The sequence below is a fragment of the Suncus etruscus genome, chromosome 8, assembly GCF_024139225.1.
Source record: "Suncus etruscus isolate mSunEtr1 chromosome 8, mSunEtr1.pri.cur, whole genome shotgun sequence".
In the NCBI taxonomy this organism is placed as follows: Eukaryota; Metazoa; Chordata; class Mammalia; order Eulipotyphla; family Soricidae; genus Suncus; species Suncus etruscus.
The window spans coordinates 46,659,634-46,678,034 of NC_064855.1; the positions used below are offsets into that span (position 1 = coordinate 46,659,634).

At 41.3% G+C, this 18,401-nt stretch overlaps 1 protein-coding gene across 2 annotated transcripts in view; it reads right to left on the bottom strand.

The window, feature by feature from the left end:
• The window catches only part of HSPH1 (heat shock protein family H (Hsp110) member 1), a 29,371-nt gene extending 18,233 nt beyond the window's left edge, over nucleotides 1–11,138 (bottom strand). The window contains exons 1-6 of one of the 2 annotated variants that reach the window (XM_049778771.1): nucleotides 10,928–11,138; nucleotides 8,285–8,342; nucleotides 5,318–5,458; nucleotides 4,248–4,370; nucleotides 2,312–2,411; nucleotides 146–279 (exon numbers count right to left, since the gene is read on the bottom strand). In XM_049778771.1, the coding sequence (XP_049634728.1) occupies nucleotides 146–279; nucleotides 2,312–2,411; nucleotides 4,248–4,370; nucleotides 5,318–5,458; nucleotides 8,285–8,342; nucleotides 10,928–11,034 (663 nt within the window). In that variant the 5' untranslated portion in view covers nucleotides 11,035–11,138. The remainder of the gene's footprint in view (nucleotides 1–145; nucleotides 280–2,311; nucleotides 2,412–4,247; nucleotides 4,371–5,317; nucleotides 5,459–8,284; nucleotides 8,343–10,927) is intronic. The other variant, XM_049778770.1, reaches the window with a different exon arrangement.
• Between the last annotated feature and the right edge of the window lie 7,263 nt (nucleotides 11,139–18,401).

The following is an 18,401-nucleotide window of genomic DNA, read 5'->3' on the forward strand; positions in this document are numbered from 1 at the left end:
GATTGCCTGTCTTTCCTAAGAATAAAGATTAAGCTAATTACACCATCTTTATGAAGATCAACATTAAGAACTGTAAATTACCAAGAAAGTCAATAAACTCAGTAGCTTTAAATATTGACAAATATAATACATTTTTGTCAGTTACCTTCAATTTTCCCTTGTTAAAAGCACATGCAGAAACTTGAAAGGCTGAGTGTCCCATATCAACAAAAACCACTATCCGAGGTTTCTCATCTGGGCTTGGGAGATCCTGCTTATAAATGCCGTAATTCAAAGCAACTACAAAAAAAAAGGTTATGTTTCAATTCTTTGGTTCACATTTTCATAGACATTTCACTGTTACAAATATATTGGTAACAGTATCACATTGTTACCAATATCACATACATGATACCTAAGTATATTACAAACATTCCTTCCAGACGTAATTCCAAACTAATTTTTGGCCCACCAACTACATCTTTCCTTTTCTGATCAGCGCTATATTGCACCTCAACATATACACATGAGGCAGATAAAGCACACATAGTAAAAATATGATGAAATATGGGGCTGGAGCGACAGCAGGGGAGAGGGTACTTGCCTTGCAAGAGACCAGCTCAGGTTCAAACCCCTGCATCCCTTATGGTCCCAAGCCCACCAGGACTGATTCCTGAGTGCAAAACCAGGAGTAACCCGAGCATCACCAGGAGTGGCCCCAAGAGGGGAAAACGCACACACGCACGCACGCGCGAAATGTTTTCACAGGCATTTCCACATAGGCACAAATGATATGGAATTCATTATAAAATATTTACTTTGCTATTCCAGAGAATTAAGAATCTAATATATAACTAACTGAAACTCTTACTACTTTTTTTAGATATCACATTTTAGTCAAGTAACTAATCTATCCTATCTTCCTTAGCTTTACTCAAACTTTGAAACTATTACAATATTAATCATTTGTCTTTTATAGCTACTTTGTTTATAACAAACATGTTAAAAAAACTAACAAAAAATATGTTAAAAACATGATAGAAGGGGCTGGCAAGGTGGCGCTAGAAGTTAGGTGTCTGCCTTGCAAGCGCTAGCCAAGGAAGGATCGCGGATCGATCCTGCAGCGTCCCATTCGGTCTCCCCAAGCCGGGGCAATTTCTGAGTGCTTAGCCAGGAGTAACCCCTGAGCATCAAACAGGTGTGGCCCGAAAAACCAAAAAAAAAAAAAAAAAAAAAAAAAAACATGATAGAAAACTCTTCCTTGCTCTACCCAAAAACACTAGAGTGTAACTGGCCCTCTGTTCACTTCTAAACATAACTGATAAAATCTTTAGACCAAGATATCTTAAACTTTTTCTACTTATACTTTATACCTGAAAAGTTTTATATGATCCCATATATATAGGCATAAAAAAGGCAAATATTTACTGAAAATTAATTAATTTTTCAAGTTCCCATTTTTTGTTACATGACACCACACCCATCCCCATCCTCCAATATGGGTCACACACTAAATACTTTTAGAAGTAAAGTTCTAGACAGTACTTTCCAGATTTATTTGTTCTTTTCAGGAGGGTAAAACAAAAATAATGCAGTTCCCAGGAAATTAATTGAAAAAAAAAAAAAAAAAACAATGAGCCTCAACTGCACTGGAGGTTACTACTGCCACAAGTGGTATCACTCAATCTGAGAAACTGCTCTAGGAGAACTTTTGTACTTTATTCATCACTACATCTGACAAAAATAATGTTTGGGAAATGGGACAACTTAACTTAGTTTTGAGATTCAATTCCAAGTTGTGTATATTTGGCAAGTAAATGAGATTTTTTTAAATCTAAATAAATACTTGGAGTCAAAGCAATTATGAAACCCCTAAAGATAAGGTGTTGGCAAAACTTATTTCCTAACCAAAAAAAAATAAAGTTAACATTCCCAATTCTAGAGATTGAAACAAGTACATTAACAACTTTTTTCCTAGGGTGCAATAATTGAATCCCAGTTCAATCCCCAGCACTGTACTGAGAGGCGACTCCTGAGTACCAGCCTGGAGTAGTAACTTAGCACTGCCAGATGGGACCTGAGATCCCAGTCCATCCCCCAATATTTTTGTTTAAATAAAAGCAATTTCACACTGAACACAGGCATCTATCTGAAAAGCAGATAATTCTACCTTGAAATACATGAGGTCTCTGCACTGAGTTATATATTGGGTCCAAGAATATTTTTCAATCGGCTGTGTTCCAAAATCTACATGCAAAAGACTAATATAGCACCTGGTGTGCTTTAACTCTAGGTTTGACATTTCTACAAGAAAAGTAGCTTTTTTCCTTACCAGCTGTCATGTCATTCATAAGCCTCAGGCAGTTCAGGCCAACAATTTGAGCTGCATCCAATACAGACCGTCTCTCTGCATCCGTGAAGAAAGAGGGAATCTACAAGCAAGATAGAAATGAATTTAAAAATAACTGCAAAACACAAATCTCTCAAACCACTTTTAATAATTTTACAGCAATTCACATAAATTGTCTAGTCAAGTCACAAAACAACTTAAGAATCAACTTCTAGGGCCGAAGAGATAGCACAGTGGTAAGGCGTTTGCCTTAGACGCAGAAGGACAGTGGTTGAAATCTTGGTATCCCATATGGTCCCCCAGCCTACCGGGAATGATCTCTGAGTGTAAAGCCAGGAGTGACCCCTGAGTGTTGCCGGGTGTGACCAAGAAATAAAAAAAAAAAAGAACTAACTTCTAGCAAGTTCTTTTTATTTTCTTTAAATTTCATGGGAGAAGAAGATGCATACTCAGTGGTGCTCAGGGGTTGGGTCGCTATCCACTTCCAGCCAGAAAGTATCTTAGCTTTTAGAAACAGGTATTTATTTTCGGTTGAGATACACCCAGCAGTGTGTGCCAGAATGACAGTGGAATTGGCCAAATGCAAGGAAAGCATCTTAACCTCTGTATCATCTGTTCAGACCCAGTAATTACTTTTAAAATGAATGTCATAAAATTTTAATATCAAAGTGGACTTTAAAACCAAATGTTAATCTGAAATTAAATGATCAAGAGTACTTCTGAGACATGAATCAAATAGGAATGTTTAAATTTAAAGGTATAAAATATCTTCAAACTAGTCATTCTAATTTCTACTAGTCTTTCTATTGACAACTGGAAATTATAACAGTCAACATTTAATTTTAAATATATTATATAGGCCTGGAGAGATAGTGTACATAAGGTAGAACACTTGCTTTGCATATAGATGACCTTGGGTTCAATCCCTGGCACACCATATTGTCTACTGAGCCATGCCAGGCCTGATACTGGAGCAGTCAGAAGTAGGCACTGAAAACACACAGATGGTAAGCCAAACACTAACAAAGAAAAGGGTTTAAACAATAGTTGAGGATTACAGGAGGATATATATGTATGAAAGTATAAAAGAATTCCTTAAAAAATAGAAACAGGGATCACTCAGTGACGAACTATATTATACCATCCATGTCACATGTATAAGGTTTTATCCCTTATTTATTCCTTCTGCTACAAAAAGAAAAGTAAATAAGTAAGTTGAACATGCTGTTCACTTGTTTGTCTCTATGTTTCTTTGCTTCTTCCACTCTGGAGAAGCTTGTTCTCTCTTAAACATATTTCTTTCTCTCCCCCCTCACATCTTCGTAAGTTTCAATAAAAGCTATCTTATTTCACCAAAAAAGTATATATAAACAAATAAACAACTCCTTTGAAGGCTATCATGTCAAATGAAGTCAGAAAAAAACAATTATCACATTATCTTTTACTATGTAGAATCTGTGTTCCAGCCTATGGGGGAACGGGAGGGTCTAGGAAGGTGACACCTGGTGAGACTTAGAGGTCTATGCAAAGCCAGCATTCTAGCAGGGTCCCCCACATCCCAAACACTACACCAGGAGTAGCCAAACCAAGTTATTAACATAACGCTTCTCAACTATGGATGGGATTCCAAACAGCACCTGTGTAAGTATACTAGCTGTCTACCACGGTACCAACTCCATTATTTTCCAGTTTGATCTGTGTACAATATCAAAAAGCTCCACAGGTGATTTTTATTTGCATCTCTGTCAAGAATCCCTGCAACTTCTAGATAAAATACTCACACCTACTGCAAAATGCTTTTGTACTTCAGAACGTTATTCGTTAGTAATAGAACAGCTTACACACTTTTTGACAATTAAGTGTAACCTATAAGGCAATTAAAAATAAAACCCAATGTCCTGCGAATATTCCTACTTACTGAAATAACACAATCTGTCACTGGTTTCTTGAGATTATTTTCAGCGGTTTCCTTTAACTTAGTCAACAGCATGGCAGTTATCTGTTCCACACTAAACAAATGTTCTTCATCCATGTACATAACCTATATTGAAAGAAAAGTTTTCAATATCAAAGTACTTAAAGCTACATACTAATATAAACTTCAAAATATGTTATTCTCTTTCAGGAAATATAACTACGTAGTAAACAAGAAAAGGAATGAGGCTAAGAAAACAAGTAACTTTTCCTTAGAAATAAGAGATTAAAAAAAAAATAGAGCAGCTCTTCCCCTATTCAAAATACTAACCAAAACATCATATAAAGTAAATTTCCACTGTCATTAAAAAGATGAATCATTGGGATATCTTGTACCTATCACAAGACAGAAATGCCTTCAATAGTTTAAAAAAAAGAACTCTACTGTGTTCTCCAACCAAATGCAAGTAGGGTGGTACATGCAGACTACTGTGTGATATAGCAACACAATTTAACTTTTTTAAACCATTAAGAAAACCTCAGCTTTATAAATTACAAGACATTTTAAGAATCACAAATCAGGTATAGCTTGCCGGCAAAAGTGCCTGCCGTGCAAGCCTGAGGCTAGTTCAAGTTTAATCCAGGCCCAACCATATGTTCAAATACCCTCCAAGGCTCTTTGCTGGCACCACAGCGAAGTTTGCTTCAGACTAGAGGCTGAGCCCTTGGGAAGCAACAGCACAATCAAGTATTCAAACACCTCAGTTAATTATGCAACTTTTCCCACCCCAATCCAAGAGAAAGTACAACTAATGTGCAATTTGGTTATCTCAACAAAGGGAAAAGGAAGAGTATATTTTTAAGTTAAAATTTAAAATTACAAAAAAAAAATTTTTTTAATTACAATAAAATTTTAATTTTATTGAATTAAGTAGCAGTATATACAATTAAAGAAAAACTAAAGAAAAGAAGAATTGAAAAAAAATTAGTCTAATTAAAGAAACTGAGTTGAGAGTTTAAGATCTAAATACTTTCCTCTATAGATAGGAATCTAAGGTTACTCAATTCCATTACCTTTATTCCAACTCCACCATTTTTCATTGAAACCAAATCGTAACTTAAATTTCCTTTTTCCTTTTGAATGAAGGGGTCACTGAATGCTCGGCCATGGAATCTCTTGAAGTTAGATACTGTATTATTTGCATGAGTAATTTGCTGGGGAGAAAAAAAAGATTTTAATTTTTTTCTAACTTCAACACCAATTAGTGTTTATTGTCCAATAACAATTTCACAGAAAATAATTCATATTACGGGTGTGGCCCAAAAACCAAAAAAAAAAAAAAGAAAAGAAAAGAAAGAAAAAGAAAATAATTCATATCACAACACCCCCCCAATTATTCCTAAAACATAAAGGGGACATGTGTACCTCCTGTGTACATCTTAGATGTATTCCCTTAACATTTATAACTCTTTTTGAATATCCTCTTATACAATTTTGCCCACTGGTTTTTTGTTTGCTTGTTTGCTTTTCCTTTTTGAGATCTGTTCAATAAGCAATGCTGGTAGAAGAGTATCTCTGTATAGAATTCATGTTAGAACCAAGTTATGGGGAATGTTGGACTTGCTCCCTTGGCCCCCAGATGCACCAACAATACCTTGTGCATTGTTTCTCTTTTGCATAGGCACATTAAAATGGGAAAATATTACAAACAAGTTCTTATCTAATAGAGATGGGAACACAAATTTGGTAATGCAATTAGGCCTTAAACCCTGAAAATTATTGGCATAATGATTTGGCTTAGGCCTCAGAAGAATGGACATTGCCCGTACACCCCTGAACAATGAATACCATCTATGGAAACAACCACAATTGTCTATAACATTACCAGGATGCAAACCTCTACCAGGGAAGACCCTACCACTGCTCTGGCATTGACTTATTCCAAAGACTACTCTCAACACTTAGACAACTTAGTGACAACCTGCTTACAGGGCAGGTCTCTCTGCAACTAATGGTGAGGTTAAACTAGAGATGCTCCATATCAGCCTGACTTCGATGAAGGAAGTGCACAGAATCCAGAATCTTTAAATACAGGAACCTGACACCAACAACAGCTAAAGTGCAAAAAGTTTCATGAGGATCATGGAGAACTGTTAAAAAAGTTATTTTTTAACTTTTCCCAGAGCCTTGAATTTCCCAGCTATGAATGAACCCCCCTCTCTCTCCTCTCCTACAGAAAAGCCAGGAGGTAGATTAGGTAGAAAAATTAAGATGTAATAAACTAAGGGGCCAGAGTGATAGCACAGTGAATCGGGCATCTGCCCTGCACATGGCCGACGACCAGGGTTCAATTCCCAGCATCCCATATAGTAACCTGAAATGCCAGAAATAATTTGTTAAGTGCAGAGCCAGGAGTAACCTGAGTACTGCTGGGTATGTCCTCCAAAATTAAAAAACTAAGATCTTGACATTAAGAGTTTAAAATTTTTTATCTTTTTTTCTGTTCAATAAATTTCAAAAGTCTATAAAAGTATTAGTGTCAAACAATAAGAAATTTAAATGTTTATACACTAAAATTCCAAGTAATTCTAATATTATGAAAAAGAATGTTTAGCAATCTATAGGCTAGATAGATTTGTAACTCAATTGAGTATCCTGAGATAACTGAGAAAATGCAACAGAATCTTAGGTCTACAGTATGGCCACATTTTAGGCAAACCATTGTTTTATAGATGAGAAAAAGAAGTAATGGGAGAAATAGAGGTCTGAGAGAGTTATAGCTATATATCCAAAGGAGGCAGGAGAAGAGTGGGGGCAACTGGTCATCAGGTGGGGGATTGCTGAGTATGGGAGTATCAATGAAATTTAGGGGGATTAGTGAGATATTACATGCTTAAAACTCAACTATTAACTTTGTAAACCATGGTTCTATAAAAGAATGCTTAAAAAGTACTTCTTTAGTATTAGTACTGTTGTTATTCCTTTCAAGTATTACCTATTCTCTCCTTTTTTCCTCTTTTTTGTATCTCTTCTTACTAGCAATAACATAGATTTATTAGTCTCATAATAGTTTTATAGTGCTTAAATGGATTTTTATTCATCCTCTCAAAAATAATTTCATTCTCATTTTTCACTGTTTTTATTTCTCCCCAGTCAAGAGTTCAACAGCTATGTAATTTTTGTAGCCCATTAACTAAGTAACATGTGAAATCAATTTTTTAAACATAATGGGGGCATGGGAGATAGAATAAAAGACTGAAAGCAAATACTCTGCACTTTGGAGGTCTACCACACCCCAAGGCCCCAGCACTGAGGAGAGGTGAGGCCCAGAGAGAACAGAGTAGGACTCAAAATAACAAACAATAAGGACAAAACTAGGGAACACTCCCCAAAAACCTCATTGAGTCAAATATACCTAAAAGGTTATCATTTCAATATACCATTAAAGTTATTTTATATTTTCCTTTGAGGTCGTCCAAATCTCCTGTGCAATTTTTAGCCATTTCATTCATACTAGGCACATTTTAAGTGCTGAACAGCCACAAGAGTTAATGCAGAGTATAGGTTTAGACACAAAGTTCTCTCAGTCCTACCTTAATTAAGAAACCAGAAATGCTTTTAAATACAGAACTTCTGACAAGTTCCTTCTATAAAAGAAATAACTAATAACTCTATCATGAAAACCTTCACATGAAACTGCCCGAGATATTAGAAGGTAGCAAAGTTATTAACAAATTAAGACTGGCAAATTAAAATTCAAGTAGATATTACTAAATAAAACAAGAGGAATAGAAAAAAACACAGCCTCTAAAAGTTCAAAGGACATCTGTTGAAAATTCCTAGAAGCTCAAAAATAAACAGACACGGGTACTTCATATTTCTATATGTTCTTGAGATCTTACTTTCAAAACTTGCCCCTTTAAAAGTGACCAAGAGTCAGGGATGTGCCCACTAATAATGCATGTTCGTAATGGAAGGACCCTGGGTTTGGTTCACTGTGCCAGAGGAAAAAATATGATCAAAAGCCTTAAAGAACATACCTGATTTTTGGCTGCAACTCCAATTGTTCTATTTTTTGATCCAAAAGATATGACTGATCTAGAAAAAATAAAAACCACATTTTAAAAATAGTAAAATACATAAATATAGGCATCTCAAACGGGAAATATCTTATACTTTGGGGTACGATACTCAAAAGGGGCAGATTCCCTTCCTGCTACTCCAGTTGGCAGCCCTGGCCAGCCCTCCACAGAAAGCTGGTTCAGGGAACACAAGAATCTGGGTAATTCTCTAGGGTCCCCAATTGTTAGGTAGTGGATATGAATCCTAAAACTACTGTGGGTATTTTTAGGAGTGTTTACTAGGCTCTAAGCACTTGATTAACATGGTGTAACCTCCACTTCTTGGTCACCACTCTATACAAATCCAAATGTTGCTGTCATGGCTACTACGTGTCCTTTACAATCTGCATCTTTGGAATCTAAACAAATACACTTAAGATTTGGCTTCTGGAGTCCTATATGGCCAACTCTGCTTTAAACAGCCAAGTATAAATGTCACAGATCTGCTGTACCATCAAACAACCAAGCAAAAATATTCTGAGACAGGGATGAGTTATCAGCATAAAACTAAGACAATTTTGAAGAGATATGACTTGAAACAGAACTGCTTTCTCAGCAACCAACAAAACACGGAAAGGCAACACAGAGCAGAGGAATAAGAGTAAGTGAAGTAAGTGTTAAAGAGCAGGTTAGATGTAATTCTGAGCTGAACAAAATGGGGCCACTGAAGGCCCTGGATACCAAGTTGAAGTTGTTTCCATTTGCTCTAACAGAGATACCCTAGACTAGAGGAATAGAAACAAACACAGCCTCTAAAAGTTCAAAGGACAACTGCTGAAAATTCCTAGAAGCTCAAAAATACAAACATACACGGGTAATTCATATTTCTATATGATCTAAATTATGTGAGCAGTTGCTGAACAAAGCTAAAGTCATTCAAAGAAACCATTAAATCTTTAAAATATATCCGCAAAGCATCACCAGAGTAAAACATTTGCAAAAAAAAAAAAAAAGTAAATTTATTCATTTTCCAAGGAAACAATCTAGTCATAGTATACATAAAGTAACAGTTGCTTCATCAAAAAATATGAACGGGGGCGCCTGGAGAGATAGCACAGCGGTGTTTGCCTTGCAAGCAGCCGATCCAGGACCAAATGTGGTTGGTTCGAATCCCGGTGTCCCATATGGTCCCCCATGCCTGCCAGGAGCTATTTCTGAGCCGACAGCCAGGAGTAACCCTTAGCACTGCCGGGTGTGGCCCAAAAACCAAAAAAAAAAAAAAAGAACGGGAACTCCATTTCCATGTTTTTAAAAGCATACCTGCTCTTTAGAGATAACTAGTTGCATGCACAATTGTTGTGTTCATTTTTTCCTATTTTTTTTGGATTACAGAGAATAAAGATTATAGCTAGGCATGATATTGGGGATACTGTATTCCTTACTATCCTCATTACGAAACTCTTAGCACAGCTCAAGGTGGCAGGAGATTTGTATAGGTCCAAACTGCTTAGAAAATAACCAGCCCACCCAAAACCCTAGTTTTCAGATGTTCGCTAATTTAAATTTTTCTATATACTTTTCATAGACTTGCCCTCAAATACTCTAAGCCCATCATTTTTTCCCAGAGGGGTGGTGGTGAGGAAAATGTTATTGTTTGTGCTTAAAAATCTTGGGTTTTAAGGCGTTTGAAAAATAAATCCATGCTGATATTAATTTATCCGAAAATCTGATAGATGCCTTCCTCAACAGCAAGTCAATGTGCAAAAAAAAAAAAAAAAAACCAAAACACTTCCGAAAATAAGCGTCAACCTGCTCTCGCGGGAGGACAGGGGTGGGTAGTGGTGGGAAAAGTCCCTTCTTTAAAAGGCGATCCCGGGGCTCTGCCCTACTGCCGGGCACTTACTGGGCCCTAGCCACCAACCTTGGCAGCCAGCACAAAGGCAAGCACAGCTATTCGGATCTCTCCTTTATTCAAACCGTGGGCAACTAATTGGGGGGGGGGGGGGCTGGAAACACGACTGCTAGATTTTCTTGGGTGGTTGGTAGAAGACAACAGATGATTAAGAAGAAGAAAAAAGGCCGCTTGAATTCTTCATCAACTGGCGCCGGGGCCTGCAACACGAGCCCAGAGAGCCTTGCGCGGGTGGGGGGCGCGAGCGAGAGTGGATCGGCGCCTCAAAAAGGGCGATTCAGCCGAGTGCCCAAGAACAGTCCGCCCCCCCGCCCCGCCCGCAGGAGCTCTCTGGAAGCTTCTAGCTCCTCTGGCGATTTCACAAGCGAACGGAAGGAAACGCCGCGCCGCCGCGGCAAGGCGGCCCCGGGGAAGAAGGCGCCGGGGGCGGCCAGCCGCCTCTGCCCAGCCGCCGGAGACGGGGTGCGGTGGGCGGGCGGCCTGACGCTGCTGAGTGCAAAGAAAGCCAAAGGGGCCACGGGGCTGCGGGCTCGGCTGCCCCAATAGATAAGAAGCCCGTCCGGTACACGCTCCTTGGGAGACTCCCCTGGGACTCCCGAGAACCCATCCCTCCCGCCTCTCCCCGTTCGGGCAGGCAGGCCGTCTCCTCCAGGGCACCCCCCCAACACACACACACAGTCCTCGGCCTCCTCGGGCCCCCTCTCACTCACGGGGTGCAGCGGTCGCTGAACTCGTTGGCGATGGTCTCGATGCCGCCGGCGCGGGCCACGGCGATGTAGCAGCTCTGCGAGCCGACGTCCAGCCCCACCACCGACATGGCCGGCTCGTGGACGGATGGGCGGGTGGGTGTCCAGGCGATGTCCCCCCGGTGGCCGAGTCCTCCTCCGGCCGCGTAGGAGCCGATCCGTCCGCTCCGGGTCCGCGCAGGTCGGTTTCCGGCGCTGCCCGGGGATGGCGGCGTCTGTTCGTCCGGGCCGGTCGCCGACGAGGAGATGCTCGCGCGGTGCGGGAGGCAGATAGCTCCGCGGTGGCGGTGGCGGCGGCGGCGGCTGAGCTCGGGATCTGCAGCTCGCTCTCAGGCGCGGCGCGGCGCGGCGCTCAATCTGGACCCGAAGGGGGAGGGCCCGATGTCTCGGCCTTATGTATCGCGCGGCTCCGAACTTTCCAGAATCTGCGGCACTTACTCACCCGCGCCTCCACCGGCCCCGACACGTGCCACTTCCGCTTCCTTCTCGAGCCTTCTCGAAAGATTCCACCCAATGGCCGGCCGGTTCCTCTGGACACGCCTCCGTCGTTATGGCAACAGAAAAGTCGCTTTGACGCGATTGGCTGGAGCTCGCCTCGCTGGCCCCACCCCGCGCCTCCCCTCTCCCCAGCCCCGCCGGAAGTTGGTTTGGCCGTCCGAAAGAGACAACGAAAGGGGATTAGACAGGGTCGAGATATTTGAATACGCTAAGGTGGGCAGCGCCCACCTCTTGGACTCTGCTCAAGGAAGGGCGAGCACACGGAGACAAGATCAAAATCCGGTGGACCTTAACGCCGCCATTCCTCGCTGGGGCACAGACGAGCTTGCCGAAGAGCACGCCGGCAATCGTAGTCCAGCTGCGTGCCGGCCCGCGCTCTGCATCCTGGGATGTGTAGTTCTGGCCTTAGTGCATTCTGGGAGAGGGCTTTGTCTTGGGAGTCTCCTGCGAGAGGCCGGGTTCTCTCAGTCGTCTTTTGCAGTTTGTGTGCAAACTCCGATTGCTTGCGTTTTGTATTCCCTCCTTTTGTCTAAATACCTCTATACACACGCACGTTAAAAGTTATTACCTGGCACATTATACCTTAAGAGGAATTCCACTGTAAGCCGATAATCTTGCACACTTTTTATCAACTGTTCACAGCCTGTAGGTTATTATTTATTTGGTGAAATAAAATATCCGCATTTGTTTAAAGGAAGTGAATTTAAGATGTAAAAATTTGATATTTCTTTCTACTGATTTTTTTTATATATCTGACTTGCAACAGACTTGGTTCTACCCTGCCTGCCACACCTAGTTATTATGTTTATTAGATAGGTTTTGCCACTTTGATCTGAAACAGCTTTCATCTCAGTCAGTCTATGAAGAATGACGTTCCTGTGACCTTATTTTCAATAGAAAAACAATTTTGAAAAGAAAAACAGCGCACATCTGCTGCTACATGTAGGATCAGATCTTTTGTGCCCCTCTGAATCTTGACATTTGCCAGGTAGATACTTGCTTCCTCTTGCAGACATAGAGAGATTTTAGTGAAGTTCAAACGTGTAACTGGTACTAGTGACCTAAAAAGACAGAAACTTAGACCTAGATCTTAAAGGGCATGATATTCTTGGAAGGTGAAATCAGATATTACACAGAAAGTAATCCTATGTGTGGTATTTTGTTTGTTTGATTGGTTGGTTTTGTGTTTGTTTTTGCTGCTTAGGTCTGCAGCTAGAGGACTACTCCTCAATGCTTCAGGTTAAGTCAAGAAAAAGTTAAGTTGGGGAGGGTGGGGGATGAAACATAAAACAAGAAAAGGAAGGAGGGAGACAGGAAGGCAGCCACTCAATTCAAAGATGAAATTTAGGGTGCTAGGGGCCCTCATAGCTACAACCAGAGGTGCTGTGAACTGGGATCATGTTGGGACTCAAATAAACTCAGACCTCACACCAGACTTGTGTGCCACTATTGCACCACTTTAATTCAAAATACCAGTAAGTGGGGCCGGAGAGATAGCATGGAGGTAAGGCGTTTGCCTTTCATGCAGGAGGTCATCGGTTCGAATCCCGGTGTCCCATATGGTCCCCCGTGCCTGCCAGGAGCAATTTCTGAGCCTGGAGCCAGGAATAACCCCTGAGCACTGCCGGGTGTGACCCAAAAAAAAAAAAAAAAAAAAATACCAGTAAGTATGTCTAGGCCTGGAGAAATAGTGCTGGGGTTAAGGCGATTTCCAGGCATACAGCCTACCTAGAGTTTGATCACAAGCACTCTGGGAGTTGTCCTTGAGCACAGAGCCATGAGTAAACCTTAAGAACAGCTTGAGTGGGGCCGGAGAGATAGCATGGAGGTAAGGCGTTTGCCTTTCATGCAGGAGGTAATCGGTTCGAATCCCGGCGTCCCATATGGTCCCCCGTGCCTGCCAGGAGCAATTTCTGAGCCTGGAGCCAGGAATAACCCCTGAGCACTGCCAGGTGTGACCCAAAAACCAAAAAAAAAAAAAAAAAAGAACAGCTTGAGTGTTACACCACACACACACACACACACACACACACACACACACACACACACAAAATTAAAAAGTAATTTAAAAGTAAAAAAAATAAAACAGGCATAAACCAGTGCTAGAACGGCCCGCCCTCCTCCCAAAGCACATTCCTTTAGTGTAGGGAGAGGTAGGGGGAAAGCCTGATGACCCCTATAGAGTCCACCTGGACCAGTGCCCAGGGAAGACCTGGAGTCCAGGGGAGAAAGAGGGGGACCACTGGGGGCCTGCCAAGCCTCCCAGCACTCCCCAGGTTAGGGAGAAGGCCTCTGGCATAGGGACTCAAACCTCATACCTGCAAGAGCTGGCCTCTAGAATCAAAGGGGAAACCTGAAGCCAGATATCTGCCCGCTCTCCTCCCCATGCACCTCCCCATTGGAGTACAGAGGGAGGGGGGAAGCTTGAGGACCCCTAAGAGTCCACCTGAACCCACTTCTGGCCATCTGAGCCGGCACCCAGTAAAGGCCTGGAGTCAGGGAAGAAAGAGGGGGATGGCTAGGGGCCTACCAAACCTCCCAGCACTCCCCAAGCTAGGAAGAAGGCCTCCGGCATGGGGCCTCCTCAAACGCCATACCTGGCAAGAGTTGGTCTCCAGAATCAGAGGAAACCGGAAGCCAGATATCTGCCCGTCCTCCTCCCCATGCACCTTCCCCCTGGAGTATGGAGGGAGGGAGAAAGCCTAGGACCCCTAAGAGTCCACCTGAACCCACTTCTGGCCATCTGAGCCAGCACCCAGGGAAGGCCTGGAGTCCAGGGGAGAAAGAGGGGTATGGCTGGGGGCCTGCCAAGCATCCCAGCATGCCAGAAGTAATTTCTAATTGAAGATCCAAGAGTAACCCCTAAGTGCCACTAGGTGTGGCCCACCCAAAAAAATGCATTAAACACCTTGATATCAGACCTGAAACCATAAGGCTCGTAGAAGAAAATGTAGGGAGAACGCTCCATGACATTAAAGCTAAAGACATCTTCAAGAATGAAAAGCCACTGGTCAAGAAACTGGAAGCAAAGATAAACAAATGGGATTGCATTCAACTAAGAATCTTCTGCACCTCATAGGAACCAGTGACCAAGATACAAAGACTGCCTATAGAATAGGAGAATCTATTCACCGAATATGTATCCGATAAGGGGTTAATATCTATGTTACAAGAAACACTGGTAGAGGGGCTGGAGAGTTGGCACTAGAAGTAAGGTATCTGCCTTGCAAGTACTAGCCAAGGAAGGACCGTGGTTCAATCCCCCGGCATCCCATATGGTCCCCCCAAACCAGGGGCAATTTCTGAGCGCTTAGCTAGGAGTAACCCCTGAGCATCAAATGAGTGTGACCCCCCAAAAAAAAAAAAACAAAAAAAATATATAGAAGATCAAAAAATGCTCCACATCTTTAATTATCAGATTCAAATCAAGAAAACTGAGATACCATCTCACACCTCAGAGATTGGCACACATAACATGAACAATCAGGGCATGAATGCAGGGATAAATAGACTCATTCACTGCTGTTGGAAATGTTAACTGTCCCAGCCTTTTTGAAAAATAATATGGATATTCCTCAAAAAACTAGAATTTGAGCTTTCACATGACCTAACAATACTACTCTTAGGAATATACCCTAGAATCCCCAAAACACAATGCATTCTTAAGCTCATCACAGCACTATTCACAATTGCCAGAACCTGGAAACAACCAAAGTATCCAAAACAGATGAGTAGCTAAAGAAACTCTGGTATATAATGGAATACTATGCAGCTGTTAGAAAAAAATAAAGTCATGAAATCTGCTTATACATAGATATGAAAACTATTGTGCAGAGCAAAAGGAGTCAGAGAAAAAGGAATAGACAGACTAATCACATTTATTTATGGAATAGAAAAAGACAGACTGTAAAAATATCCAGCAATAATAGAGACTAGGCCTAGAGGATAAATCCATGATAGGAAGTTTGCCACAGATAGAAGGAGAGTGCAGTTAAGGCAGAGAAGGGATCACTGTAATTATTATATGATCGTTCTGTACAAGAACTGGTGCTGAAAAGAGATAAAGTTATATGCATGATATCCCTTCAGCAACAATATTGCAAACCACAGTGTCTAAAAAATGATAGGGGGAGGGAAGGAGAAAGAGCAGCAGGCAGAGGAGAGTGCAGCGGGCAGGAGGGAGAAAAACAGGAGGTTGATGGTGGGAAATGTGCACTAGTAAAGGGATGTTATATACATTGTATGACTGAATATTATGACCAATTTTGTAACTGTGGAAAAAAACCACAACTGTATTGGGGCTGGAGCAATAGTACAGCATGAAGGGTGTAGGCCTTGCAGGAGCCTGACCCAGTTTGATCCTCAGCATCCCGTATGGTCCCCCAAGCCTGCCAGGAGTGATTTCTGAGCACAGAGCCGTCAGTAATCCCTGAGTGCCGCTGGATGTGGCTCCCAAAAACAAAAATAAATAAATTAAAAACAAATAAACAAAAAAAAAACTGTCACGAACAACCTTATAAACCATGGTGCTTAAATAAATAACAAAAAAGGAAGTATTAGAAAATCAACCATTTGGGGCTGGAGAGATAGCATGGAGGTAAGGTGTTTGCCTTTCATGCAGAAGGTCGGTGGTTCAAATCCCGGCATCCCATATGGTCCCCTGAGCCTGCTAGGAATGATTTCTGAGCATAGAGCCAGGAGGAACCCCTGAGCGCTGCCGGGTATGACCCAAAAACTAAAAAAATAAAAATCAAAAAATCAAACATTTAGTTTGATAATAGGTATTAATCTATCATAGCAATGATAGTAGTAATATAAAAAATCCACAACAAAACTTTGACTCCAATCATAATACTGTAGATTCTATATTGTATATTTTCATAGTTTCTATTTAATTTCATCAGTTCACCTTATTTAAAACAGGTAAGTATGGGACCAGAGCTATATAGTACAGCAGGTGCTTGCATCTTTCCTGGCAGAGCTCAGAAAACTATACAGTGCTAGGAACCAAACCCAGGTCTCCTCATGCAAAGCATATGCATCTGGCCTGTTGACCTATTTCTCCATCTCTGGATACCTTTTTGATATACCCAGATCATGTAAAATTTCTCTAACCAAAGCGGTGACAAGTAGAAAATGTTTAAAAACCCAGATTAAGGAAAATATAATGCCAGGCCAAGGATGGTTAAAGTATTTCAATTTAAATACTTAAGATCTAAGCCATTATCTCATTTTTTATTTAAACCAATCAGCAAATCTGATTCCCCATGCCCACTGCTTCAGGAATAGGCAAGTAGCTTGTACAACCCAGTCAGGTGAATCAGCTCAGTGAAATAAAAGAGCAAGACTGATTACTCGGCTTTTATCACCATCTTGAAAAGAACACCAGCTTTTGAAGTGGGATAGATGTTGAGGTCCAAGGCCTGGAGCAATAGTACAGAGGATGGGGTGCTTACCTTGTACATAGCCAACCCTGGTTATATCCCCGGCATCCACGTCTTCTCCCTCGAATCACCAGGAATGATTTGTTTGTTTGTTTGTTTCTTGGGCACACCTGGTGAGGCTTAGGGGTTTCTCCTGGCAGGCTCGGGGGACCATATGGATGCTGGAAATCGAACCTGGGACTGTCCAGGATCGGCAACCTGCAAGGCAAATACCCTAGCACTGTGCTATTTCAGAGCCAGAGAAACCTTGACCATTGCCTCCCACGCCCACCATTGGTGTTAAAGAACCAACACAAAAGCTGGGGCCCGAGGTTTAAGCCAATACTGAGATCCACCCAGGGTCCAGATTTGCATGACATAAACCATACACATTTTTTACTGCTTAAACCAGTTTGAATAGAATTTCTGCTATTTACTACTCAAAACATCCTTATTCTAGGACCAAGAAGCTAGTTTAAACTAGTAAAGATTATGCCAAGGACAATAACGCATAATAATACCTGCAAGGTATTATTACAGTTAAGATTCTACTATTTGGCCTCCCAAGCATCAGCAGATATTCAGAGCCAGAAATAAAACCTGACTCCAGCTGGGTGTAGCCTAATGCCACTCCAGTGCAATCTGCACAAAGAGGACAGTTTTATTAGTTTTTGCAATGCTGGGGAATTAAACCTAGAAACTCACTCATAAAAGGCAAGTGCTCTAATGCTGGGCTTTATCTCTAGCTTTTCAGAATACTTTTTTTTTGGGGGGGGGCACACCCGTTTGATGCTCAGGGGTTACTCCTGGCTATGCGCTCAGAAATCGCCCCTGGCTTGGGGGGCGCGGTCCGTTCCTTGGCTAGCACTTGCAAGGCAGACACTTTACCTCTAGCACCACCTCACAGGCCCCTCAGAACACATTTTTAAGGGAAAATATAGTAATGCTTGATTTCAAAACAGACTAAAAGGCAGAGGGCTAGAACCTGACCCTGTTTCTGTCAGACAGCTCTGCCTGTACTGACCCCCAAAAGCAAGGGAATAGGATGTCTCCCATTTAACTGCAGAGCATGTTTGGTGTTCTGAAACTATTTCCTGTTAATTCCAAGGTGATAATTTTGTCTGTGGTTGAGAAGTATTTTTGTAATTATATTTCCTTTAGCCAGTTATTTAAACACAATTCAACATATTTTTGCATTACTTATGTTCTTGCTATGAATTAATAATTACTAATAATTGGAAAGTATTGAGATATAATTACCTTAATTTTTGTGTGTGGTTTTACATTAAACCCTTTTTAATAATATTTAAAAGATGTTTGTGTGTGGTTCACCATAGTATCTTCACCATAGTAGGAAAAAATATTTTATTTTCTGGATAGCCAGGATCTTTGTTGCCCACCATAATATTGTGATGTTCTATCCTGAAAACTAAATTCATCTGCCCAAAATAGATTCTTCTTTTTATTATTCTGTTTCTTCAGCACATGTCAGAAAAATAAAAGAAAGAAAGAGGAGG